At 40.5% G+C, this 26,064-nt stretch overlaps 2 protein-coding genes and 1 long non-coding RNA gene across 11 annotated transcripts in view; 1 reads left to right on the top strand and 2 right to left on the bottom strand.

Moving 5' to 3' along the window:
- The window catches only part of dusp8a (dual specificity phosphatase 8a), a 41,320-nt gene extending 35,757 nt beyond the window's left edge, over positions 1-5,563 (bottom strand). The window contains exon 1 of one of the 2 annotated variants that reach the window (XM_082539969.1): positions 5,165-5,563. The gene's annotated coding sequence lies outside the window, so the exon portion shown is untranslated. Of the gene's footprint in view, positions 1-4,923; positions 5,043-5,164 lie in introns of those variants that run through there. The other variant, XM_082539970.1, reaches the window with a different exon arrangement.
- A 1,462-nt stretch (positions 5,564-7,025) lies between these two features.
- On the top strand, positions 7,026-17,647 carry LOC309710501. Of its 3 annotated transcripts, none has more exons than XR_014277727.1 (4): positions 7,026-7,101; positions 7,223-8,777; positions 10,128-10,396; positions 14,352-14,746. It is a non-coding gene; the product is annotated as an uncharacterized lncRNA (long non-coding RNA). The 3 variants fall into 3 exon arrangements; XR_014277728.1 differs by lacking the exon at positions 7,026-7,101 and having other exon boundaries at positions 7,225-7,302; positions 8,359-8,777; XR_014277726.1 differs by lacking the exon at positions 7,026-7,101 and adding an exon at positions 17,312-17,647 and having other exon boundaries at positions 8,396-8,777; positions 14,352-14,462.
- On the bottom strand, positions 10,390-26,064 carry LOC309710471 (tyrosine-protein phosphatase non-receptor type 5-like). Of its 6 annotated transcripts, XM_082539979.1 has the most exons (15): positions 24,036-26,064; positions 21,947-22,054; positions 18,198-18,306; positions 16,554-16,827; positions 15,877-15,999; positions 15,650-15,742; positions 15,129-15,385; positions 14,803-14,995; positions 14,292-14,376; positions 13,922-14,001; positions 13,699-13,836; positions 13,506-13,616; positions 11,643-11,803; positions 11,308-11,421; positions 10,390-10,719 (listed from the first exon to the last, which is right to left on the bottom strand). In XM_082539979.1, exons 4-15 carry the CDS (start codon positions 16,818-16,820, stop codon positions 10,626-10,628), a joined length of 1,716 nt encoding a protein of 571 aa, XP_082396105.1. In that variant the 5' UTR covers positions 16,821-16,827; positions 18,198-18,306; positions 21,947-22,054; positions 24,036-26,064; the 3' UTR covers positions 10,390-10,625. The 6 variants fall into 6 exon arrangements, with proteins under 6 accessions (XP_082396105.1, XP_082396104.1, XP_082396102.1 ...); XM_082539978.1 differs by lacking the exon at positions 24,036-26,064 and having other exon boundaries at positions 17,925-18,306; positions 21,947-23,370; XM_082539976.1 differs by lacking the exon at positions 24,036-26,064 and having other exon boundaries at positions 21,947-23,370.

The following is a 26,064-nucleotide window of genomic DNA, read 5'->3' as shown; positions in this document are numbered from 1 at the left end:
TCTCCTATTGACTTGTAGTCTGCTGGATGAACTGAACATGCAGCCGATGTACACATGCTTTCGCTGCCTGGCAACACGCCTGATGCAAGAGGAGCAGCACAAGAACATGAAAGAGAGTCTAGAGAGACAGTAGCAACTGCTTGCACTGTTAAACAACAAACTGCTGCTGAATCAGAACGTAGATACCGGCAAGCATTGACATAGATAAAAATTTAGATAGTCAATGAAGGTTGAAGGCAAAACGCCCACTGGCTTGCACAACATATAAAACAGCACAAACAAATGAGCACAGTCCACCTAAGCTTAGCTGATCTTTTCTTTAACTGAAAAAGTGAATCCCAGTTTATGTGTAACTAGCATGCTGACATAACTTCACATTATAAGCATCCGGATATGCTTATAATATCCGGATGCTTATAATGTGCTTTCTACTCTGCAGAAAGCTTTGCTGCAATACCAGTTTGCCCCTGTACAAAAAACATCCGCTGCCACATTACAACCTGCCCCATCACCTGTTATACCGTACCTTATCTGGCAGGAAGCCCTTCGGTCGTGCAGCTAACAACACAGCTTCGAGGGATGTGAATCTTTTGCTGTCTTTCTCTGTGTCCCTGCCGCTGCTGAGCACAGCATCTGATGCTGCATATGTCTAATGGCGACTGCTCTCCCACCCACCCAGTCTCACACTTTTTCCTCTCTGAATCTCTCCTTCCTTCTCTATCACTCTCTTTCTTGCTTTTGTGCAGTGAACAGAGATGGGGAGGGGATGAGTGTGCAGGTTTACATGTGTGGTAGTCAGAGACGGAGCGCTCTGCATCTTTATGTCGCTTGACAATTGTCCCATGGCAAACTCAAAAAAATCCCGCTTCTATGGACAGAAAGGGGGTTGGAATAAAAGGTTAATAAGAGAAAACAGCAAGAATATTGACAATAAAATATGAGAAAGGCAGAGAAATTAAAAGAAGCAACACAGCCATCCACGTGATTACTCAGCATAACAAACATCGCCCATCTCCTCATGCAGAAAAAATGCCCCTCCACATCACATCCAAGCAGGAAAAAAAAGGAAGAATCATTAAATAAATAAATAAATAAATAAAATAAGCTCCTCACACTTAAGGAAGCAGCACTAGGCTGTGATGCTCCGACTGAACAGAAGAAAACAAGCAAAGAGAAGAGAAAGCAGAGAGACAGACACACTGTGTACAGGCCTGGAGCAGATTTGGTTGCCATGGAAACAGCCCAGGCTGGGGTGATAAGGGGGCACGAGAAGGGTGATTGTGATGGGATGCTCACTGATGCTGATACAAGATAAAGCTAAAACAGACAGTGGAGCTCAAGATAGATTCTCCAAACCTGAGCTGTATGTGCACCTTTTATTTTACTCACTTAAAAGAAAATGACCACAAATTAGCCTAAAAGCCACCGACCAAAATTATTTTAATATATTTCTATCTGATGTTTCCTCTAATGTAGCCCAAAAATCTCACTGCTTTCCCAAAAGCAAGTTCACACAGTCAGAAGATCCACACAGACCAGGTTATGCAGATCCAAGGAGTCAAAACAAAATAATTACACCACGACAACTTGCAGAGAAACTAGTCTGACTGGTCAACTTTGAGGAAATTTTTACTCCAGGTGGGATTTTTTTTTTATAAACCCTACACATCCTTCGGATTTCTGGAAATATTAGCTGTAAATGAATGGTACCCAGAAATTTGACGCCCAGCTGTATCTCTTCACCAACCAGTCAACTTGCTGTTCACATGCAAATTTGGCGAGACACACGTAAGTAATGACTTTAAAGCAATTCAATAGGTAAGCACAAAGATGAGTGTAAACACTTCAGCATGCAGCCAAATATGATGTCAACTCAAATCATCTTTCTTTCTGAGTTATGCTGTTGGATGATGGCCAAAAAGGTGTTTTTTAAGGACATTATGATGTCACTGTTAAGGATGGCTATTGAGAACCGGTTCCAAATACTTCATGATCATATGCCTTTGAGCTCCACCTATCAATGCTGGTGTGGTTTTCTACATTGCAGAACAATGACGCTAAAGCAGTGGATCTTTTCGTAATTCCGCCTATTCAACCATTTGTTTATACTATGAAAACTTTAGATAATAACACACTGCGTTGACGATAAAAATCCTGCGCTGACCGACATTTCTCCACAAGGAAAATTGATTAGACGTCAACAAGGAAAATGATAAAGAATCAGGGCAATATGCAGAATTGATAATGATGAAAATCTTATCAACATCCCTCCCTAGTCACAGTGGAACTGACCTATTGGATATAACTTGTCATCGCGTCATCATTTTATGCTAGTAGGATTTTGTTGTGTTTTCTAATAATTAAGGTGCTTTGTGAGGTCACAGTGACGTCTGAAATCTAATGAACTTCCTCCAGACAAAGACAATTAACAGACTCCCAATCAAACATCAAACAAATCAAACATTTTCCCCTCTTGTCATGCAAAACACAGCAACACAAATCATTGACAGACTCTACTGAAACGGTTCAATAAAAGACTGATAACAAAAAAGGTTGGTGCATATTAACATCAAGCTGAGGAAGTAACTTTATCTCAATAAAATGGGCAACACACGCAGGTGTATTCACAGCCTTTCACCATGGGGTGAACATGAAGGGCCAGCTCCATGATGACATTATCAGACATCAGGGACAGAGGCAAACACAAAGAGAGTAACTGGAGGGCAACCAGTGGTGATGTAATACCATCCAGGTTATTCATTAACTCCCTGCATAACGTCACCTGCGGCCACAGCCTTGAGTAGGCTGATATGAAGCGAGCAAGGTTCGCACAATGACAGGCACGACTGGTTTGTTTAGACCACAAACAATTACATCACCAGTGCATCTTGTGCCCTTTAGTCTGTGCAGCAGGCCCTCTCATGAACTCAAAGTTTGCATATATATGTGTATGTAAGCTGTCTGTCTGTCTCTCTCTCTCTGGAGTGTTTCACTTACACTTTAAAGGGTGACCACAACAAAGCACTGTTCAGCAGAAGTGGAAAAAAAGACGAACCGATACAGCATAGCATCGTATTATTTTTATCAAGCCACGGACACTAATTCAAGCAACATTACATCATATTTGCTCAACTGAAAAAGGCATTCAAGAATGGACACACTTGGCTTAGCTAATAGCTCAGTTACACTAGTAGTAGTACAAAAGCTGGACAACAACCTTGTATCTGCCAGAAACAAAACAAACCTGTGGTTGCCTTGTGATTGTACTGGATTCTTTTCACATTCTGGGACCAATTGCAACATGCTGCTTTTTTCAATGAACATAACATGAGTGGACTCGACTCAGCTGGCTGCCAAACAGATGTATTCTGGTTTTATTCATATAGAACAGGAAGGTAGCTAAACACAAATGTGAATTTCTGCTAAATGTGTTTTTTTGTCTGTGTAGACAGTAACAGATTGATAGCACACTGACGCTGTCTAATAGCAACAATTATGGCAGATTTTAGTGACAGTGTCTGTGCTTTCCTGCTTTATCTTATTGGATTAACTTTGTGGACATAATTTGCAGTGAAATCACAATCTATGCTATTGAAATATTTACCCTTTCAAAATGCCAAAAACTGCAATAATATCAGAATATCAAGTATTCTGATATTATTGTATCATGGGATGTCTGGTGATTGCCACTTCTAATGAGCAGGTACAGGATCACCTGTTTATAGTGGAGAATTTTAGTAGAAGTTCTTGCAATTGTGTTAAAAGGCAAAATATTAGCATATCATGCAAAATCACGACAGAATGAATAAAAGTATTGTCAGTTAAAGATTAATCTCTTGGTCTGTACAAAGGCCCAAAACAGTTAGCATTATAAGCAGTGTTGTTTTGTCTCACAGTCCAAAACCAAAAGATATCTAGTTGACTTTCACCGGTGAGAACCTCCGACTTGATTAAGAAAATACTTTATCATTAATTTTCTGTCAGGTAAATAAATGAAAGCATGACTGTTGTGAGTTCAGTGGCATTCACTGCTTTTAGCTATACAATAAACGTAGTAAACAATTAATTTATAGCTGTAATCAATTATTATTGTGGAATTTAAAAAGAAACAGTTATTGGCACACCTTAAATCATCAAATTTTTAACAATGCTTACAATTAATGGTTAATAGTTGATGATTGTCTAACCCTGAGTGTTTACCACGACTAATAACCAGTGTAACATGCTGTTGCAGCGGTTCTGTCATTTTAAAAAATCGATTTCTTGGTGCAGCTGGACAGCGCTATCATATTGTAAACAACACATCCAAGCATGAAGCCTTCCGGCGTCCTCTCATCAATACTCCCTCAGTGCACTGACTGCTGTAAAATGCAGGGTCATACATAGCTGGGACTACCCCCAGACTCCACTACAACAGCCACATGATAGGTAATGTAAATGTAAATAATATCGAGAATCTCTGATACAAAAATACATCGTCAAATAAATATAATATGTACATATAGAAATGCTCTGAAAAATCAAATCATCAGAGATGGGGGCGCACATACACATATACACACAACACAAAAACAAAAAACAGACAAGACGTTGTGTATCGTTTACCAGCGTTCAAAATGATGGAGGCTGAGCGGTCGCAGCGCACTACAATAAACCGACCTACATTAGAAATAAGAATAGACTCCAGTGCGGACAGCAGGCACTGCTTTTAAAAAACGCCGGATACAGTCAGCATCAACTATTGTTATACCCCACACTTACAGAGAGGTTGTTTTGAGTGGGAAACCTGGCCTGGGTTTGTTATGACGCGTGGATATGTCCGCATGCGAAAATGAGCCCTCTCCATTGATCGGGAAGGCTGTGATGACTTTAACCAGCGCGAACATTAAACAGAAAATTCGGGAAGAAACCTAATACACCTACCTTACAATAGGAAACCGGCACAGCGATTTTTTTGCATCCCAATAAAACGATCGATAACTTGAGCATGGACGAGGTTTATTCCCATTATGAGACGGGCACGCACTTAAAGAGGGGGGAGGAGTGCGAGCTGACGGGCTCGCCGCAGCAGCAGCGAGCTGGGCACGAGCACAGACAGCGAGCAGCCGATTCAAACAAACAAATGTCCTTTCTTGCTAATTGACAAACACACTCAAGCACTCACCTCGGGCTCCATGCGTCTGCGGGGTGTTATTCAACTGGCCTCCATGTGTGAGGGGACAGTGGCGGAGTCTTCATGGGGGCTGGCCGGTGTTTACTTGGCGGTGTTGCGGGGTGTACAGTAAAGACCTCAGCTGACAGAGGATGACAGCGCCAGGAGCAAACCAGGCATGAAAGCGCGCGGTGATAGGCTACAAACGGCCTCCTCAGCCGTTCAGCTGGCTCGTGGAGAGCAAGATTAGCTTTACTAGGCTAGGTGAAGGCTAAAACTGTTAGCTGTTATTGTGTGTGTGTGTGTGAGGAGGAGGAGGAGGGGGGTGGTTAGGTACGGAAGGTGCACTTTAGCACTTTCATGAACTAAAGCGATGAGGTCATGGTTCAGGAGGGAGACGGGAAAAAAGGAAACTGTGAGGTTGACGTCACTTCCAACCAATCAGCGGCGACGGTTTAGGACTAGGGTGACGTCAGTGATCTGATCTGCGGATTAAAGGGACAGTCCGGCTTTTTTTTCTTTTTTTAAAGGAGACGCACTCACGTTGAGTGTGTGTGTTTTTTAAAACTGCCTTACACACAGAAAAAACAGGGATAATATGAATCTTTATTTATTTCCTTATTTTATTATATTCAAATAATTATTATGAAATACAAATCACATAACACCTTTTAAATGTCTCATTTTGTTTTATTTTTATGTGCTCCTTTCTGTTTCTGTTTCTCTTTTATGCCTTATTGAGCAATATTGTCTCGTTATGTTGTAGGTGTGTTTCAGCTATTCTGCCTCATTTACGCTATGTTGCTGCAGGTTATCCTTATATGTTTTGGCTTCTGCGAAATAATCATTTCCCCCGTTTTGGGATTAATAACGTGTATTCACTTAGACTACACTGCAGTCTGATCTTAGAATTTAAATGCAAAACAATTGCAAGTCATTTTCTTAAGCATTAATACAGTTTTGCAGGGAACCACTATATCTTTTTTTATTTGTAAGTTTTTATTCTATTTTACTTTTCTGAATTTCTTTCGGTTCGTTTCCTGAGGTTAGGCCTACGGTAAAAATGTAGAGCTTTTAAAAAAAAAAAATACAAAAAATTGAAACTAAATCCGAGACAAACGATATGAGCATGCAGCTCAGACTCGTGTCTGTGTTACTTCATAACAAGTAAAAGCCAAATTTTGTAAAAGTAGATTTTCTAAAACAGGCTCACCCAGTGTTAGCAGCCCTGGATGGTTGACTATTACTATTATTAATATTTCAAAATCTATTTCGTATTTGCTCTTCGTCATGGACCAAACGATTTAAGCTGAATTGCACTTGCAAACTACTGAGCTGCCCGTTTCTCTTTGTGAAAGATACAGGCTACGCTGAAGTGTCATTTGGATGCCACTGATTTAATTTTGATTATGTTTTTCAAGATAGTGTTTTAAAAATAATGTGCAAGAAACGAAAACTGATCGATCTACAGTATCGCATTCTCACTCAGCCCGGTTTCTGCAATGAATGGATGATTGGTGTTTGAATTCACCGCCAAGTAAATTCACTGAATTCATTGAATTCATCAGCTCTCTATTGTTAGATTAAAGCCTTTGTTTTGTTGCTTTGAACAATCTGTCAGCGAGCAGTTGCCTGCAGGGAGGTTTGGCAATGTGTGTCATTTGATCGCATATACTGACCCCTAGCGGTGAACGTGTGCGATTGCAGCCTGTCAGCATGAAACCAAAAAAGACTGGGGGTGGAAAAAAGACTGATCAGATGATCAGGGCAGAATAACTCTAAAAAAACAACAACACAAATTCATGAAAATCTATCTTTATTTGGATGCAAAAAGTCACAACTTAAAGCGATACTGTAGCAGAGGAGAGGAATACTGATTGCTGGTTGGTTGTACGTCTGACTGTTTGGCTATTAAGTTATCCCCATTTTGATCTTCAGAAGAAGTCCAAGTAAGCACGGACAACAAACACTCAAAATAGAAGCTTTTCAATCAAGTAGACTGGAGATTATCAGAGGATTATGTCACATGCCTGACAATACACTGTAGCCTTTCTTGTCTGTCTCAACCAGGTGCTGCTGTAAAAGGTCATTTTGGCAGTTATATTCTCCCGGCTGATGTCTTATTTATAAAGCGGTCCGAGCCCACTCTGGTAAGTTCATCCTCTGATAACGTCCGGGGCCACTGATCTGAAGCGTCATGATAGTCAAGATAGAAGTTGTTTGACTTTTTGTAGAAAACTGTCTTCACTGTTTTAGCTGCCTTACACATAGCGATTATTTCTCGTGTTGTCAACTGAGAGTGGCCTCGAGTCACAGATAGAATAGAGTGGGGACTGTGTGAAAACTCAGTCTGAGGTAAAATTCTCCAAGAAAACGATAAAAACGTACACAGAAAGCAAAGCATATTAAAGCAAAGCCTAAAGACCTAAAGTAATAATACTGAACATAATCTATTTATCTTCTGTACTGTAAGGTAACTTAGGTAGTTGTCACATTTTGTTCCGTTAAATCTTGCAATATAAACCGATGGTTTGATCCACAGTATGAGCTACATTCCATCATGGTGTAAACGGAAATATACACAAGGCATCTACTCGAAAGGATTGTATCAAAATGTTCTAAAAATATCTCTGGTTGGTTTCACAAAAGCAAACTGTATCAAAAGCATTGGCCGAGAGCAAGCAATAATAATAGGCTTAAACCCTTTTACACAACAAAAAGCAGGACAACCAATCACGTCGCTTTGATTGTGGACCTATGGAGTCCCATACAGCACATGCAATCCATTAAACTCAACACAATCAAAACACAATACAGAAAAAAGAACTTTTACAGCTGAACATCGGAGAGACAACCTTTGTTGGTCTATTGTGCTTCATACAGATTAGGCCTGGCCTGTCTATACAACAATCATGGGCTTCTTACTTCACAGATGTGTTCAAGCTACTGTTTAAAGCAGAGGCATTGCAGAACTTGAAACTCTGAGGGCAACAAGCTTCATGATAGAAAATTGGACATTTACAAGAATATCCTTATGTTTATGGTGTATTGTTTATGCAACTTTTTTTTTTTTTTTTTGCTTTCCTCTTCATTACATCCTCCCGTGTGTGTCACTGGAAACGTCGATTGTGCACAATGGATTCTCCGGAGCTCCTGCATTGATTTTTCTAATGGTGTGATTCTATTTCTGGCCTCTGTCCCCTCAGTATCCCTGGCTCTGTGACGCCTCTGAGTTAACGTCTATGTGGCCTTAATGCAGAAGTTGTTTACTGTAAACATCATGGGCCATGAGGACTGCACAGGCAGCATGGTAAAACTGTAATACTGTAGATTGCACAGAAATCCTAATTAGTAGTGATGGGTCGTTCGCGAACGAAATGGCTCTTAGAGCCGGCTCTTTGACGTGAACGACGCGAGCCGGCTCCTTATCGCGAGCCGTCACGTGGGTTTTCTTTTTTTTTTTCTTTCTCTCAGCCTCTCTCTCGCACTTTTTTTCCGCTTCACTCTGCACGCGAGCCTTGTGCTTTATGCTGGGCAGAGGGGGGAGGGGCGGTAGTTACACTCAGTAGCACAGGAACAGAGCCAGAGAGAGAGAAAGAGAGGCAGGGACAACAACATTAGAAAGGTATAGTAATCATCCACAACTATTTTCAGTTGCAGATGATAAAGGATTGAGAAAGTTTATTCATGCAGGTCCATATGACAGAGAATATGCATGTTCTTTTAGTTTTCATATTATAATTTATATTTAATTGTGTTGTGGTTTGCAGTGTTTTGTGTTCTTTTCACTTTAAATTTGTGAAAGGAAAAAGCTGAAAATTTAAATAGTTAAAACTTGAAATGTGAATAGTTGATTTTTGTATTATATGATTTATTTATTACATTTTATGTGGAGTGAATAAATAAAAGTATATTTACGGTGGCCCCTAGAGACAAAGCACATACAAACTTCAAATCACGTACGAACTCTGAAGCATGTACAAACTCCAAAACACGTAAAAACACGTACAAACTCCAAAACACGTAAAAACTCCAAAACACGTAAAAACACGTACAAACTCCGAAGCACGTAAAAACTCAGAAGCACATAAAAACTCAAAACACGTACAAAAGACAACAGAAGTGCTCCAGGATGCTGGGCGCAGTGTTGAGCCTTTGTTATCTTGTGGCTACACAAGCCAGCAAGTACCAACGACCGGATTTGGTGTGTGGTAATAACAGGTAAATGAACTTTTTTTTAAATTATTTGAATATATATATGAGTGCCTGTGTATAAATACACAAACAATACACACATGCTTTCAATTGTGTAATTTAAGTGATCTAGTAGCTCGGCTTTGGAAGTTCAGTTCATGCTAGAAATGTGTTTTGGAGTTTGTACGTGTTTTGTCTCTAGGGGCCACCGCATATATTTATATATAAACATATATAAATAAAACCACTTGTTTTTATGTTAGTAATTCCTTTTGTGCATAATTTTATATTATTGTTAATAATAAATTAATTAAAGCAACAAAACAACCTGAAGAGCCGGTTCGGAGCTGGTTCGGAGCCGAAAGAGCCGGCTCTTTTTAGTGAGCCGAACCGAAAGAGCCGGATCTCTAAAAAGAGCCGGAAATCCCATCACTACTAATTAGTTAGTTAATAACCTAATCGTTATACATTCCTATGTTCCATAACATTGCACATGCCTTTAATGAACACTTAGCACCATGCAACCTGAAGATGAGGTGACTCTTGAATGCAGCAAAAGTTGAGACAGGCCTTCTGTAATGATTTTTTTTTTTTTTTTTTACATTGAAATTGAGAGAAAAGGCTAGACGTCATTTACTTTTACATTTCATATGAACTTTTATATCAGTATAGTTAAATATTAGGCTGGCATTTGATTATCTCTGTAGATTTAAACGATGCTGACACTTATACTGTAAAGGGCCCTTATTGTCAACACATACTTTCTTTCATTTCCTTACAGGTAAGTCACACCACTGCAGGCGATCTGATTATACTTCACTTCCAGTCTAACCTTTCGATAACTGTACAATCATTACACTAGGAAGCTGTTTTAGACCAAGTGCAAAACAAGGCCTCGATGACGGAGACTAATGTGCAGTGGTGTGATGGAAACCTTAGCAGTGCAAATGAAATGAAGGCGAGAGTGCTGGCTTGGATTATTTTAGGTGTGACTGCTTCAACTTATCAAGAACATGTGGATCGATGGGACTGCGTTACTACTATTTTCAGGTGAGTTATCTCAAATCACACCTCCTCTATATTTGTTCTACTCAACCACGCACAATTAGCACAGATTCAGTTCTGTTTGAGTGACCCTGCCTTGAGTGAAGAGAATAACATGGTTTGAACTTGTTAAAGGGTGAGATTGAGATGATGTTAGGTACAGTGGTGCATACCACCTGAGGCGGTTACGTGTACAGTGGTGTGTCTCGGTCTGGGTGTGGCTGTTGGGCTCCATCTACTCCTCAGCAGTTTGAGAAAGCTGCTTCTCATACAAGCTCAGGACGTGATGCACAAACTGGTACTGCTCACACGTCTGTATCATGCCACCCCTGAAAAACACACACACAAAGAGATACCATTAAATCTAACACTTCACATAGTAATTATATAACAAAATTAAATGGAAAAATTTCGTTTAAAGTCAACATTTGTTTATCAGCTCCAGCAAAAAATAAAATGTTTATCACATTTTTTCAAACAATGAATGAAATACATTAGCCATGACATCTTGACTTATTAAACTCAGATGTATCCAATAACACTAATAATGACTGCTTTCATTGTGGGTGTTCTAATGTGCTTGATGGCCGGCTGGGATTGTACCTCACATAAATAATATTACTAGTAGCACCCATGCTTGTTGTTTTCTGACTCAAAAGTGAGTAAAGGTAATCATTTCCTTTAACACTCACAGAACCATGCATGGTTTTTTGAAGTGTGTAATTAATGGACTATAATTTTAAGATCCCCGACCCGGTCCTGAATTGGATAAGCACAAGACGGATGGAGGGACAGATAATTTAGAAGAAGGTTTGGTGACCTTCTTTTTGGAACTAAATCAAACTACGTCAGCTGAGCTTTTATGCCAGAACTAAAGATAGGCACGAGCACAGATAAGAGCTCTAAGCATATCTCACCTGTCCAGACGGAGCTGGCAGGTGGTTCTCAGGATGTCAACTACACCCTCAGTCCTCAGCTGCTTGCACAGGATGGAGGTGGCAATGAAGCAGCCAGTTCGACCAATTCCAGCACTGTAAAGAAAAAGTTGGAGAAGTAATGTGTTGGATTTTTGTATTCACTGAAATTTCAATTTCAGCGAAGGCACCATAAATCGAGGAACTGAATTGATTTGTGCAGTGACAAAAACCAGCAAAACAAGATACTGTAATATAAAACTAAAGATGGCTTTATCTTCTAAATATGAAATCTTTCATGCTCCCAATACTACAAACAAGTTGCTTTAGCCCTGTACCTGCAGTGGACAATTATAGGGCCACTGGAGGGCAGGGCTTCCTCACGGGCCCTTTCCACTTCCTGCACCAGCTCCAGCAGGGGTGGAGCCTTGTCTGGGGTCTTCTGATCAGGCCAGGAAGTGTACCAGTACTGCCGCAGAGTGCGCTCCTCTTCCCCGCACTGGTGCATGCACACAGACAGTGACACAGATGTCATTATACCAAGCACACAGAGAACACCTGTTGCTCTTCATGCTTGACCAAACAGTTGCCTTGGTTTAGTAGTGAACGCAGAACAAACATTAAAAAAAGAGATTGTACAAAAACAGACTATTTGTCCTGGTCTGTACTGAGCATAAACAAATTTCTGAAAGTCAGTCCACCAATAATTATGAATCCTATAGATAAACAACATAACATGAGGAGATGAATAATCAACAAGCTTTTAACTCATTGCAGTTACATAATGATCCCCTGGTGCTTAGCAATCGGATGCAGGCTGCATTTACTGAATTATCTTGTTTTGTTTGCTAAGTGCCGATGCCACCATGACCTCAAATTAAAAATAAAGCACCCATCATGAACACATGAATGGAGCGTTGAGCGAACCACCTTCCAACACCCATATCTGTTGTGATAAATTACTGGATAAAATATGACTGTTTGATACACATAATTTTAGAAACATGTTTTTGTTGAGTCGGGAACACAAAATAATAATCTTCTGCAGTGTTTTTGTGACATTAATCGAGGGATCATCATGTAAACAGTGCATTTAATCGTGCACATACGTATCAGCAGATGCAGGTAAAAGTAGCTAATTAAAACGCACGGATTTATGGCTGATATTGTAGCCATGCAGATAGTTCTGATCCACATCTAACATCTGAATTTAAATTGGCACCTAAGGGATGAAATTTAATTTAAGTGCCTTAGATTGAAAGAATAAAAACAAAAATGTAACATATCTTTAGAGAAATTTCCACTTTGAATATAACATAAAGCACACTTTTAAAATTTTTTAGGGTGTTACGTGGAAAGACGTCTGCTAACACAGATGACATATAAAGTAAAGGTGGGTAATCCTTTGGAATTAGCCACGTGCAGGATTGTCAACTTTGCCACGGCTTATCGCCTTTGGGCCAAGAGAGAGGAAAATGAATTCTAAAGTTTATCAAGGCATCATTCAGGACAATGATACAGAGGCTTTCTGATGTTACCTGCTCATGAAAGCCTTTACTGCTTTAAGCACATTAGCATACAGATGACAGGGTTTAACTTGCACACTTCTGTTCCTAATTACATGTTAAGAACCTGGCTGTGAACCCTTAGTTTTGTTTTAATTCATACTGTATATTTGACAGTATGAGCACCAGAAAAAAAATTAAAATAACTTGTAACTAGTTCTATATTTTTGTTTCGTTCACTTATTTCTTTGTGCATCCCTCTCAGTATGTATTCTGTCATCCCTTTAGGTCAACTTTCTTCTGATTTGCTGCCTCTTACAAACAGAACATGTGAACAGCAGATGGGTGGGGCTTATGTGCTCACAGCCAGACCTGTGCCTGAGACCGTATTAGGGATATCCACTCCATTTGACATCTGTCTCGAGCAGACTATTTGGAGCAGACCTGAGCTTTTGGCTCACCGGGATTAGTTTTACATATGTTGACCTAAATGAAACTTTGGCCACGCTTAGCATCCACCACTGTAACCCCATCCCCCCACCCATCCACCTCTGTATAAGGTTGTTTCCATTTTCATGTATGCATATCATTAGAGGCAAACAGCTTTTTGGCATTACTTGAAGCTAAAACATTAAAGTGGTGTTGTTGTGGTTCACCCTTTGTATTTCACATATTAATGCATTCTCTGTCGGTTACCTTCAGAGTAAACACCCTCAGACTGTAGTCATCCTCCTGGGTCACCTTGACCACAGTGATTTCGATGCCTTCGTGTGTCACAGTGTCCTCGGGCCAGTACTCAGCACATTTCTACAAGAAACAATAGACACAGCAGATAATATAGCTGGTTAATATTTAGGAACATTTATCAAAGAATCCTTTGAACAGTTACCTCATTCTTCTCCTCCAGGTTGGTGATCATCACTATGATTGGGGTCCTCTCTTGCCACACCATCCTCCATAAATCCCCCACTGTGTTCACAGTGGGACCCTGGGTAGCAATGTATGCACGCTCCTCGCCCCCATAACCCTGCACATGCACACACTCGTTGTTTTGCTACCATTACATATCAAAGCCATAACAAATCGCTGCATCAGAGTGCATTTGAACTTACTTTGAGATAATTAGCGTTGATATAGGTAAAAAGAAAATCATCTTCATCCTGTGACTTCAAGATCACTCTGCTGTGCGTGTCTGCAGGTGGACAATGTGACATTATCATGAGAAAGGGAGCTGGTTACACATTCATTCATTCTGTATCTCATCCTACAGCTCAGTGATACAAAATGGTTGCACCCTTATGTGTGTCATTGTGAACATAAATACTGGAAATTTGATGTCTTGCAAACACATTTTAACATTAAAGTGAAAGAGGATGCAAAATTATTTAAGATAATCAGCATAAAAATAGTTTTAAAAATTGCTACCTCAATATTATGTTTATAGTAACTGATGTCACTAGCTTGTGTTACAGCTCTACTTACTGGGTAAAATTGTTTTGTAGCGATTCTTTCTCACCAGCCCTGGGTAATTGTACTCCTTAGGGTCCACAAAGTTCATGGGAGTTTCCTGCCAATGGACACAGAACAATGAAGGCAAATGAAAGTGAAGAAATGGGGAAGTCCAAAAGTCACCTTCTACATAACAACCAAACGGTGAGGAAATAATATTAAACACGTGAAGTCATTCACAGCCTCTCACACTCAACCATTGCTGTATTAGTGTGTGTGTGTGTGTGTGTGAACGCGCATCCTTCTTCCTAACAGACACAAGAATTTTCTGTGGGTTTTTGTATGCAAAAAGAAAAAAAATGCTTGCATCCCTCCATCTTCCGCCCACTAACAGAAAGTAGAAAAGCTTACGGGCGTGTGCAGAGCACCGATCGGTGTGTGTGGCTGCATCTGTGTGTGCGTGTACGTCTTTTCCGGCGAGTCTCTGTTCATTTCATATTAATCTCGAGAACGTAGGTGGCTGAGCTACTGTTGCTGCACTCACATAAAACTCAGCCTGCAGGCTCTGGTCGTCCATGGCCCTTGTGTGTAGCATGGCAGGGGTCAGGACGTGCGTTCCCTGTCGGAGATACTCCTGGGCCGACTGGTCTCTTGGAGAGAGTTGGGCTCCGTAGCCATAGGGCTCTGTGCAGCCTGGTGTGCACATGTCCAAGGTCAGGGAAACATTGGAGCCTCTCCTGTTTTATTCAGACAGTCAGACAAATGCATATATCTGCATTACAAATGAATGAATAAAGTGTGAGTCTCCCTGCTGGAAGAAAAACAAACATAAATGCAAACATTTCCACCTGCTGGATGCTCTTTTCTAACCTCTCCTGAAGCCCCACTGGTGTGACAGTAAGGGTGGCAGCATCTCCCTCCGTCCTGGTATCTGCACCTATATCAAATACTGGAGTCTGGGGCACCGGGTCCAGGTCTATCAGATCCTCCTGGGCATCTGTCCACTCTGACAAGGTGAAAGAGGGCTGACGGCTCACAGACTGACGTCGATCACCAATGTCCCTCGACACAGTTCCTGATGACCACAAGCCAGAGCCATAATTCCACTTGCACACCAGGTGGATGATCTAAGGATAGAAAAGAAGACAAAAAAGAAGCAGTCAATAAGTAAATCAATCAAACACACAACAACAGGTCGCTACGTTAAGAAACAACCGATTCAATCGATCTTGTTTCCTTTTAAGATTATTTTTATAGCAAATAACACCAATTCAGCATGCATCATGCATTAAATTCATGCTGAAATGACCAAAATTGTGAAATGTTTGCATAAAACATTTCAAATATTCTAAAAATAGAGCTTAAAATAAAGGATCCAGCCAGTGTTTTACCATGACTACACAGATGGCCACGCCGATGCCTGCAGTGCCATGAACAATCCAATTGTGCTCTGTGGTGTTTACCACATCCCTCATCACCACTGACTGGCCAATAAAGGGAAACACAGAGAGAGAATGAGTTAGTCAGACATAGTTGAGTGCTTCACATCCTGTTAAACAGCTGTTTATTCTCCACCCAGACTTAAAAGCTGTCAGCCACATCTAGGATTGATACTTACATCCGTTCCAAAAATAGGGTGGCAGGGTAAGATGAACCCCAGGTAGAAGTCAATGACCTGCAGGGCTTTGTAGATGGAAGAGAGTGGCCCATTTCCATCCACCACAAAAAATATCCAGTACCCCTGGGGGGAGAGAAGAAGGAAGGCAGATTGTCACCACTCCAGTCATTCATGCACTGGAAATCGGACTGCAGCCATTCTCAGGTGAAAAGCGAAAAGGAAAGAAGATGGACCATTACACAGGCATAAAAAATATGTAAATTGTCCACATAGAGTCTAGTGTCGTAATCGTGGCTGCATTTACGAGGCTCTTTTATTTACTTATGGTAATGTTGCACCTGTCCTTTTTTCTGTTTAAATGAATCAAACATGAAGTCAACAATAGACGGAAACAGGAAGAGGGAATTAATGGTGAAGAGGTGTCAAATTTTAGCCTCATCTAGCCACCCCCAGAAAAAGTATTTTCCAAGCCTGAAGCACTTGAAGCAAATATGAAAATGCAATCATACATATGAAAAGATAAACCACTGTGGAAAATTAAAGGTCAAGCTGAAAGAAAACCTCAAGCTTAAGTGTTGACTTGTCATTTGCAAGGCGGATATTGCAGGTGAAACCCAAAGACGACCTAAAAACTTACTCTGATTAAAAGCAGATGATAGAGAGCCTGGAACACATACCAAGATTTGGGAAGTGATAAACAGTGCTGCCCAGCAGTGGAGTTCAATCACCAGTGTGTACACCTTGCGTAAAAACACTTCCTCTTGGGGGTTTTGGCCCTCAGCGGTTCCATCTTTACATTCTAGGAGCCCGTCTTTTTTAAGGGCTCCGTCGCCAATTTTTTCAGTCTTTGTGGGCTCGTCTAGCCAAACGGGATCCTCATCAGGCCTCAGGAAGATGGAGTCCTCGGTGTGGGAACGAGTGGAGCTACTCAGCCGACGGGTCATGATGCCCCTGTTGAACGAGGTTCCTTTGTGTTAAAAGGCCTTTCATATGTTATAAATCAGATTTTAAATGCATTTAGTTTACACGTGTTTATCATTAGGTGTTCGGTTTTATGTGTGCCATTATCTGAAAATCATCCCATCAAATACAAACTCCAGTTTTTAACCCTTTAAAAATGTAGACAAATGGCAACACATTTACTTATACTTTGGAGATCTTTGATAGGATCCTAGACTCTGAAACACCTACAGTACCTGGTGTTTGAAACATACAGATGTTAACATGCAGGTGTTCTTCTGTACTTACAACTTATTTGCGATTTTTCTGCTTTTGTGTACAATAAAATGTCGAGGCCATAATTTTCAGCCACACTGGGACTACATGCTGATTTTCATTTCAAGTATGTGCTATCTGTGTTTGTCACATTGCGTGTGTCTAATGTGTGGTTCTAAATGAGCGTGTATATGACAAAAAGGTTGCGTTTATTCTGCAGGTCTATTCAAATGTACAGCTAAGCAGCACAGAGTGGCTCTCATCTCCGGATCCTCTTGTCTCCCTTAGATTGGACTCCATCGTGTGTGTGTGTGTGTGTGTGTGTGTGTGTGTGTGTGTGTGTGTGTGTGTGTGTGTGTGTGCGTGTGTGTGTGAATTTGACAGAGAGAGAGAGAGAGAGAGAGGCTCCATTGTGGAGAAATGAGTCAGGGGTAGCGTGTTTACAGCCCTGTCCGTCACCTTGGCAACTGAGTGGCTCTCATCCCTCTCATCCGTCCTGAGCATTATCATCTACTGACAACACAGTCACACACACACAGTCAGCAGTGTATTCAAAGCTCTTTTCCGCTCAGCACTTTCAATATGTATGTGTATATATATATATATATATATATATATATATATATATATATATATATATATATATATATATATAGAGAGAGAGAGAGAGAGAGAGAGAGAGAGAGAGATAGAGAGATAGATAGATATTGTCACATGTTTCAGATAATCAAAACAATGTTATTATCAGAGTCAAATATAAGCAGGGTAAATACAAAATGCAGTTTTTAAATGATGATTTCATTGATTAAGGGAGAAAAGTTATCCAAGCCTACCTGGTCCTGTGTAACACAGTGATTGCCCCTCCTGTTTAATCATGAATTAACTGTAATTAACCACATTGTTTTGAAAGCTAAGTTCAGTTTCACTAAACATACTCAGGCCTGATTACTGGCAGATCTGATGAATCAAGAAATCCCTTAAAGAGCCTGCTTCAGCAAGATAAAAGATCTCAAAAAGCAACACATCGTGCCACGATCTGAACACAAAGACAATGCGTTGTGTGTTTTCTAACATCAAAGGTCAATAAAGTCAAATGACTGACTGACCTATGAGAGATGGCAACGAACTGGCAGGGGAGTCACATCACATGATCAAGGTAAAACCTGTATCCTGGGGCATCCGGTCACAGTCAGCCATTGTGAGGCAGAGTCAATTCTAAAAGACACAAGACAGTAGCTCAGGGCTTACATTCAAAGGTTAGCAAAATGATAAAGCTGTTGCAGATGTACTAAACATGCAAATCTCTCCAACCTCTGGAGCAGAAAAAAACAACAAACAAACAAGTAAGAAAGTGTCTCTTCCTCAAATAGCCAGGGATAATACAAAATAATACAAAACTGGTGCAAAAAATACAGTTTTATGAGTCACCTGCATGGTTATACGTGGTTCACGGTGTGACCATTTTAAACGATCACTTGATAATATGATATTTTAACACTACCACTTAAGCAGTGAACCTTTCGGACTATTGTTAATACAATTAAATCGCAGAAGTTTGCGCCATTTATCCAAGTCTGTGTGGTGTGAGCCCTATACCTCCTAGATGCAAGTTTGGGCATCAAAATATCAGTTTACGAACCAATGAGCGATGACACGGTGGATACATCCATTAGTTTAAAGTCTATGATAGACAGTAGAGTGACAAATCCAACTGGTAACATTGATAGACACTGAGAGAAGGTTAATAATTCAGCTTTCTCTAATGATGGATCAGAGTAGCACCCTGAGCTGTGCGCTCATGAGGGGAGGATAGTGATGTAAGGTGACACAGTAAACTGTCAATATTTCTTCCCCACTCTTTCTTTCCCTGCCTCTCTCTGCATCCCGAAGAGGCAGGGATGATTCAAGCCAGACTAAGCAGACACCCTCAGAAATACATTCAGATTGCTCCAGTCGAATCAGTATGCATGATGAAGTCGAGCCTTCTCTGCCCTCCTCTCCTCTCTACCATCTCCCCCTCTCTCCTTATGTGCCACTGGACCCTGTTGAACGAATGGGGTGTGCTCAGCGGAATATGAGACCACACCAGTAGCAGGAGCTTAGTGTGTGTGTGTGTGTTCACTTTGAGTCCGTTTCTTTCTCTTTGCTTGCTGTGAAGGTGGTTTTGAAGTGATGACGCCAGTTAGACTGGCTTGTAGCCATGGCAATGTGCATACATGCAACGTACACACGTATGTTAAGTACACACACACACACACACACACACACACACACACACAGGCATGGATTGTGTTGTATAAGAGTGCTTCAATGTGTTCCATTTTTCAACAATAGGTGGACAGGTAGAAGAGTGGATGAAGGGATGAATGGAAGGAAGAGCAACTCTTTTTTTTGTGTGAAGGTTGTCTGAAGCAATGACGCAGTGAGGTTGGCGTTTTGGTAACTGTGGCAACCAGCATACTGTAGCGTGTGTGTGTATGCGCGCACATATACACAGACTTTTGTCAGATACCCCGCATGAAAAATGAAAAACACAAACACACATCTGCACTGGGAGAGCAGTGACAACATTCACGTTTGCCCTAAGAAAAAAAAAAAAATCGGCCTCTCTTTGCTTTTATTCTTTGAGGTAAATATTTCTGTTTTTCTGCTACTTGCTTTGTCTCAGCGCTTGTTTGGCAAACTGTCTGATATATTTAACCCAAGCAGTCGCTGGGATCTCAGAAATCCTGAGGTCACGAGTCCTCTTCTCCTACTCATTCATTACTCATTACTCCAACATTAGTGAATTGTACACGCTAAATACATCAGAAGTTTCTCATTACTTCCAGATTATTGTACAATTTCTGTTCCTTCCCTTTTTAATGTTTCTAACGTTGCAGAAAAAGACATGAATTTAAATATTGCTGTTTGCGTAGTCTGCAGATGAGAATTAAAATACTCGCTGCAACTCCGGATTCAGTTAAACTGATGAATAAATAATATATATCTGGTCAGCTATATTATATTGCATTCTGTTTCCAAACATGTTGCATGTACATGTAAAGGTATATTTAATTACAGTTCTGAAGATAGAATTTATTCATAATAGAATAAAAAAAATCTGAAAGTTTATGATAAGCTTTTCATTTACACTATAATCATTTAACACAAACAAAAACATCAACCCAGAGCAATTTACTGTTCCCATTCCAGCTGTTTTGTGCATGATTTTATCTGCATTTCACAGTCATATCTGGTATGTTTGCAAATTTCTTGAAAAGAAAGCTTTGTTTCAACTGATGCTTCTATAGAATATATTAACACAGATAGTTCAGGAGCTTACAATGAAAATTAAAGATTTTATTACAAATCCAAAAAGATCAGAATCATTTAGCTGAGGATTGAGCTCAGGCCGAGTGAATTTAAAGCAAATAGGTCAAACCTGATGACGGATTGAGCCTCATTCCTCATTGAAGGTGTACTGTCCTTGGGTCTTACAAACACCACCCCCTCAGTCTTCAAATAGAGTATGCGCATACTGTTTCCATTGATCTGCATCCATTCAAGAACCCACCATCCAATGGAGTCTAAAAGTGGGCCGTACAAAATGCCTATTGCCTCTGTCCCAGAAGGGCTCGAGGACCAGAAATGAGAAGGGGGCTGCCAGCTGTGTATAGCTTTTTCCTACTGTCGGGAACAGGGGGAATTAAAGTGGTGACAGCTGGCGTGCGCTTTAATGGATATTTCTGATGCTCCCAGCGTCTCTGTGTGGAAAAACAATAAGTCCAAATCTGCTTCTTTAGTCTGTTATTTAAAAAACAACCTGTTTCCAGGAGAATCAAAGTGAATAAAGGGCGAGTATCAAGTGTGTTGCTGAAGTGCTCATATGGCAGAGAGACGAGGTAAGAGGAAGCTCTTACTGAAAGTGATGATGAGATGGAAACATGAGATAAAGTCACGAGGGCCAAGACCAGCCTCATCAACCTTTATCTCCCATACACACACACAGAAAATCTTGATATTAATACACACATAAGCCAGCAATGACCTTAAAATGAAATGCCCAGCAAACCTGCAGCCTTTTCTTGTATATCACAAAGACAGATAATCAATCAGCTCTATTGTTTACATACACTCCCACGATCGCTCGTAGCTGCTCCATGGGTATTTTTGGAGAGAAATCTCATTAAGGCACATATAAACTTACAATTCAGCCAAAGCTGTACTGTATGAATAATTAAAATGTGCTGCATAGCAAATTGATTTACAGGCTGCTGGAGATAAATCTGGATTCTTGGTGACAAAAGATTGTGTTACATGATTGCACTGCATCAAAACACCAGTGCAGGAATGGCATTCTCTGGCAGTCATTCATACTAAGACAAAACACCATTCATATCACGTACATGGCTACGGTGAGCTAGAGCGACCACACAGTGCAGAGCTGGATGGATTAGTAATGAATCACTCGGGGAGGTGGACTGTTGCATCTCTCTCTGGTAACTCCCACATTGTCACATAGACATGATACAACACAGAGGAAATCAAGCTTTGAGTGATAAACGAGAAGGAAAATACACAGTTAAAAGCGCCATCGACGGACCAACCTGTTGGCAAATGATCAGTTTCAATGATCTAAGAATAAACACGCACATATACACCTCCTACATCACACATCTCCTACCTTTTTACAGCACAGGAAAGCGCAGCGGCCATGTAAACCGTAGGGGCTTTGCTGAGGAATTGGTATTCACCTCATGTCATACAGCCACGCAGGGGGAAAGAGCGAGAGACAGCGGAGAGGCGAGGAGGGCTGGAACGGTCACAGTCACTCAACCACAGCCTTAAGTCTGGTTAGGATAAGTCCTCTTACCTGGCTGAGCCCGTCTTCACATCGCCATCTGCTGCTCTGCTCCCTGTGAGCCAAACCACCAGGAGCCAAACACCAAGAACCACGCCAATCCCTTTACTGCTTCTCTGTCTGGGAGATGGAGGAGTGTGTTTGCATGTAAGAAGGAGACAGACCGACAGTGAGAGACACAGAGAGTAAGAGGACGCGTGTGAGCCTAGGAAAACAAGAAATTGCAAATGTAAGGGGTGTGTGTGTTTGTGTGTCCGTGAGAGAAAGAGAGACAGAGGTATGAAAGTCTGATGGGTTTTCTTTTGTTTGTATCCTGAAGGAGAGAGAGAGAGATCCACAGGCGGCAGCTTCGTCTAGGTATATGCAGCAAGAGGCTGTACGGTAGCCTTGGCAACAGAGCCAGAATAAGGGAGAGCGAGGGAGGGAGGGAGCTAAGGAGAGAGCTAGAGCAAAAGAGAGAGAGAGAGAGAGTGTGTTTATTAATCTTATTGTGGGGACATAAATCTGTTAATACAGTTATATCAGGGGGGCTCACCTCTAAAGGAAGGTTTCAACAAGGTAAACCATTAAGTTTTAGTGGTGAAGGATAAGCCTGGATATATTACATATATTTTAATTATAGTTGGCAAACCCCACTAAAAATGCCAAAACCTGAAGCAAATGCATGCTGCCAACAGACTCTAGGCTTTGATTATAGCTCAAAAAAGGTAAAAAATAACTGAATAAATGAATAAATAAATAAATAAAATACAGGCATTGTTGAGCCACATTGATTCTTCAGTGTTACAATGAAAAGGGTCACTGGATCTGTCATTTAGCCACCTTACTTAAAAAAAAAACCAGTTGATAATCTGCAGCTGAAAATACATCAAATTTATCTAACACCAGAAACATACCAACAAACACGAGCTGTTTCTTTGAGAAAATACATTTGCGACCAATTTGTCTCTGAAGATTTGCATCGTCTTTGCTACTGAAGGGTGATTGGGGTTTATTGCAACAGACAGGCTGGAGGACATCATGAAGCTCGAGGAGATAAATGCTTTGCTGAATCTGTTTATAATAACGACAATAAAGAAAAAAACTCTCCAGGAAACAATAAAAGAAGAAATCAACATCTTCTTAAGTGACAAAAGACGTGTGTCTCTGTGTGTGTAGTGGGGGAAGTCGGCTCATAACACATCACTGAGCAGCGAACACCCCCCACTGTCACCTCCTCTGCTTCCAAGCTGTACGCTCTGCCACCCACCATCTCTCACTCATCTCAGTCACCACCCCCCACCCCATCATCATCATCACCATCGCCCAGGTCTATTCTCCTTTTCCGGTCTCTATCATTCTCTGTCTTCTTAAACCTCTTGTCATTTCCCATCCCTCCTTCTTCAATGTGATGTGCTCTCTCTCTCTCTCTCTCTCTCTCTCACACACACACACACACACACACACACACACACACACACACACACACACACACACACACCCTCCTTCCTGTCTTGCCATATGGTAGCCTTTCCCTGTCATGAGCTCTCTGAACTCACCAGCAGCACAAACAGCCTCTATATGACCAACACAAATCACGGGGAAAACAAACATAGACTGCATACAATGTTTATATTATATTATTTGGAAAAAAGATAAAGATTGTCACACATGAAAGAGTAATTAACATGTTACACCAGAGCCCTCTGCTAAAATGTGCTTCTGTACACAAGACAAATTGTTGCAAAGAGAAAATTTAAAGGCACCAAAGCTTGTCTGATTTCCCTTTGGCCACTTGGAGGCAGCAGAAACAAGCTGTGAAAACAACATACAGGTTATCACCTTTGCTACCTTTCCTACCAGTATAATCTCAACATTCAGCTGAACAAATATGTCTGTACTGATGAATTCAAGTATTCACCCTGTTCCCCCTCTATTTAAGTTAAATTTCTTCTGATTGGCTGCTCGGCACAAATAGAAGGTTTGAACAGCAAGTAGAAGAGGTTGTTGTGCTCACAGCCAGAGTTGTGTATATTAGGGATACCTGTACTCATTTGTGTAACACAAACCCAGGAGTTAAAAAAAAAAAATAGTGATGAAAAACAAAGAAATAAAAACTCACGGTCTGAAAACATTTCTCTTATAGCTGGTGTCACAACGGGTTCACACCAGTCTCTCCAGTTTCCTCAATAAAATTCAAGTGACTTGCTAAACTAAACCTTGTGTCCTTAAACACTTTCTCTCTTTCTGCCCTTTCTTATTTATGACCCACTTCAGAGTCCTCTCCTTTCCATCAATATATCTCTCCCACACATCCTCACCTTTCTCCTACTGCAGTCAGCTAAATGAACTCCTCTGTCTTTCATCTTCCCATTCCCCTTTTCCTTTTTTCACCATTAAGCTATGATCTAATCTAATTAATGATACAAAGAAAGATTTATCCGGTGGCCTTGAACTGTCCGGTTCACTAGCTGCCACGCAGAAACATCAAACTCTGACATCACTTCCTCATTCTCTCTCACACAATTGATACCACACAGCAATTTTACTGAAATGTGATGTAATCTCACAGAGGTGTTAAAATGCTTACTTCCCGGAAAGCTTAATGAAGTGCAATGTGGAACTTATAAAGAACAGTAAGAAAATTATTAAAGTGGGGTTTTTTTCCATATTAAAACAGATTGTGGAGCAACATTCTTGTGGTAACAAATGGAGGCATCTAGTGGTCCTAGTGACTCACTGCTGGTGTCTTCATAAACGTACCCAGTAGACTCTGTCTCATTAATACTTGCTGGAACATTTAGCCAAGTGGTATTTTGTGTGGGGAGTTTATTTTTATTTATTTTTTTAGCACACTAATTGGGTTTAAAGCCTTCCTGTCTGTTACCAAACAGATGCCAAACTCAGATTTGACTGTGACTCATCGTGTCGCATTCAGATGAATGCAGCAGTTTCCAGCCATAAAACACAGCCCAACACAAGCCGGCAGGATAATCTTGCTGCACATTTGCATTAGAGAGAATCAGGGAGCTATAAAGTGCTCATCTGATGAACGCAGCCTGCAGCAGGCTCACTTCCTGTTTCATAAAAGAAGACACATTATTTGTTGTAATTTCACAGGATTAGGTAAATCAAATCTAAAGAAATTCTAGAGAAAATATTTGTTTATTGTCACTGGTATGATGGTGACACTATACAGCAAGTTAAATAAACTTGTGAAACACAGCTGAAATGTGCAGGGTCAAATGTGCTATCTGACACTGCAATCCTGCGAGACCTTGCACCAAAAAAAGTGCAGTGTTCATGGACTAACTTGTCCATGAACACTGCACTTTATTTTGGTTTATAGCATCTGTTGCAAATCAGAGATGACTATTACCAGGCAGAGCAGGTTTAACGAATAAGGGCAGTATTAAACGTTTTAAGACCAAGTATTTTTAGTGTTTGATCAACTGCATGAAATAAATAATAATTTTTGTACTTTGCAGCTCGGACTCATGTTTCACATCGGTTTTACTGAAATTCTACTAAAATGCTGAAGTACTTCCTGAATGATATGATGCTTCCCATTCCTAGAAAAAAAAAAAACAGAAAAAAATTAGATTAAGTATAATATGTGAAATTTGGCAATAATTTGCTATTTGTTTAAAGTCAGGGTTTTTTTTGTAGATTTACAGTACTGAGAGATCTGCTTATAAATAACTGATCTTTCAGTGCCAGTAGTCCTCGACTTGGTTATACTTTAACTTTTGCCTTCAGATAGTAATTTATTCCTAATCGAGTGGTCACTTGTTTCTCGGTTCGCCCTTCAGATATTCCGTTAAAATATTACCATTTGATGTAAATGACATTATTCACAGGAATTTACCCAGAAGACTTATTTTTAATGCTGTTTGTGCCAGTAAATAGTGAGAAAAACACCTCCTCCCAGTTCCTGAGCAGCTATGTAAAAAAAACTTTAACACATCTGTGTTGCCTGGACTGGCGATATGAAAATGACAGCGGCAGTATTACCAAAATGAAAGTGTTATTCCACTCATAATCATTTAGACTAGGGAAAAAAATAAACCATTGCTAGTTGTCTGCCAGTGCTTGCAGAGGACCTCAGTTTTTTCATTCGTTTATGTGATGCTATATGGGAAATGAGCCTC

Source organism: Aulonocara stuartgranti (assembly GCF_965226115.1).
Source record: "Aulonocara stuartgranti genome assembly, chromosome: 7".
NCBI lineage: Eukaryota > Metazoa > Chordata > Actinopteri > Cichliformes > Cichlidae > Aulonocara > Aulonocara stuartgranti.
The sequence above is the reverse complement of the archived record's forward strand: the minus strand, read 5'-3'. Positions and strand labels throughout refer to the sequence as shown.

Coding starts and splice junctions, on each gene's coding strand:
- LOC309710471 (XM_082539979.1), bottom strand. CDS start 16,820: ATGACCCGTCGGCTGAGTAGCTCCACTCGTTCCCACACCGAGGACTCC. Junction 14,002..14,291: donor CTACAAAACAATTTTACCCA/GTAAGTAGAGCT, acceptor GTCCACCTGCAG/ACACGCACAGCAGAGTGATC. Junction 13,837..13,921: donor TCAACGCTAATTATCTCAAA/GTAAGTTCAAAT, acceptor GTGCATGTGCAG/GGTTATGGGGGCGAGGAGCG.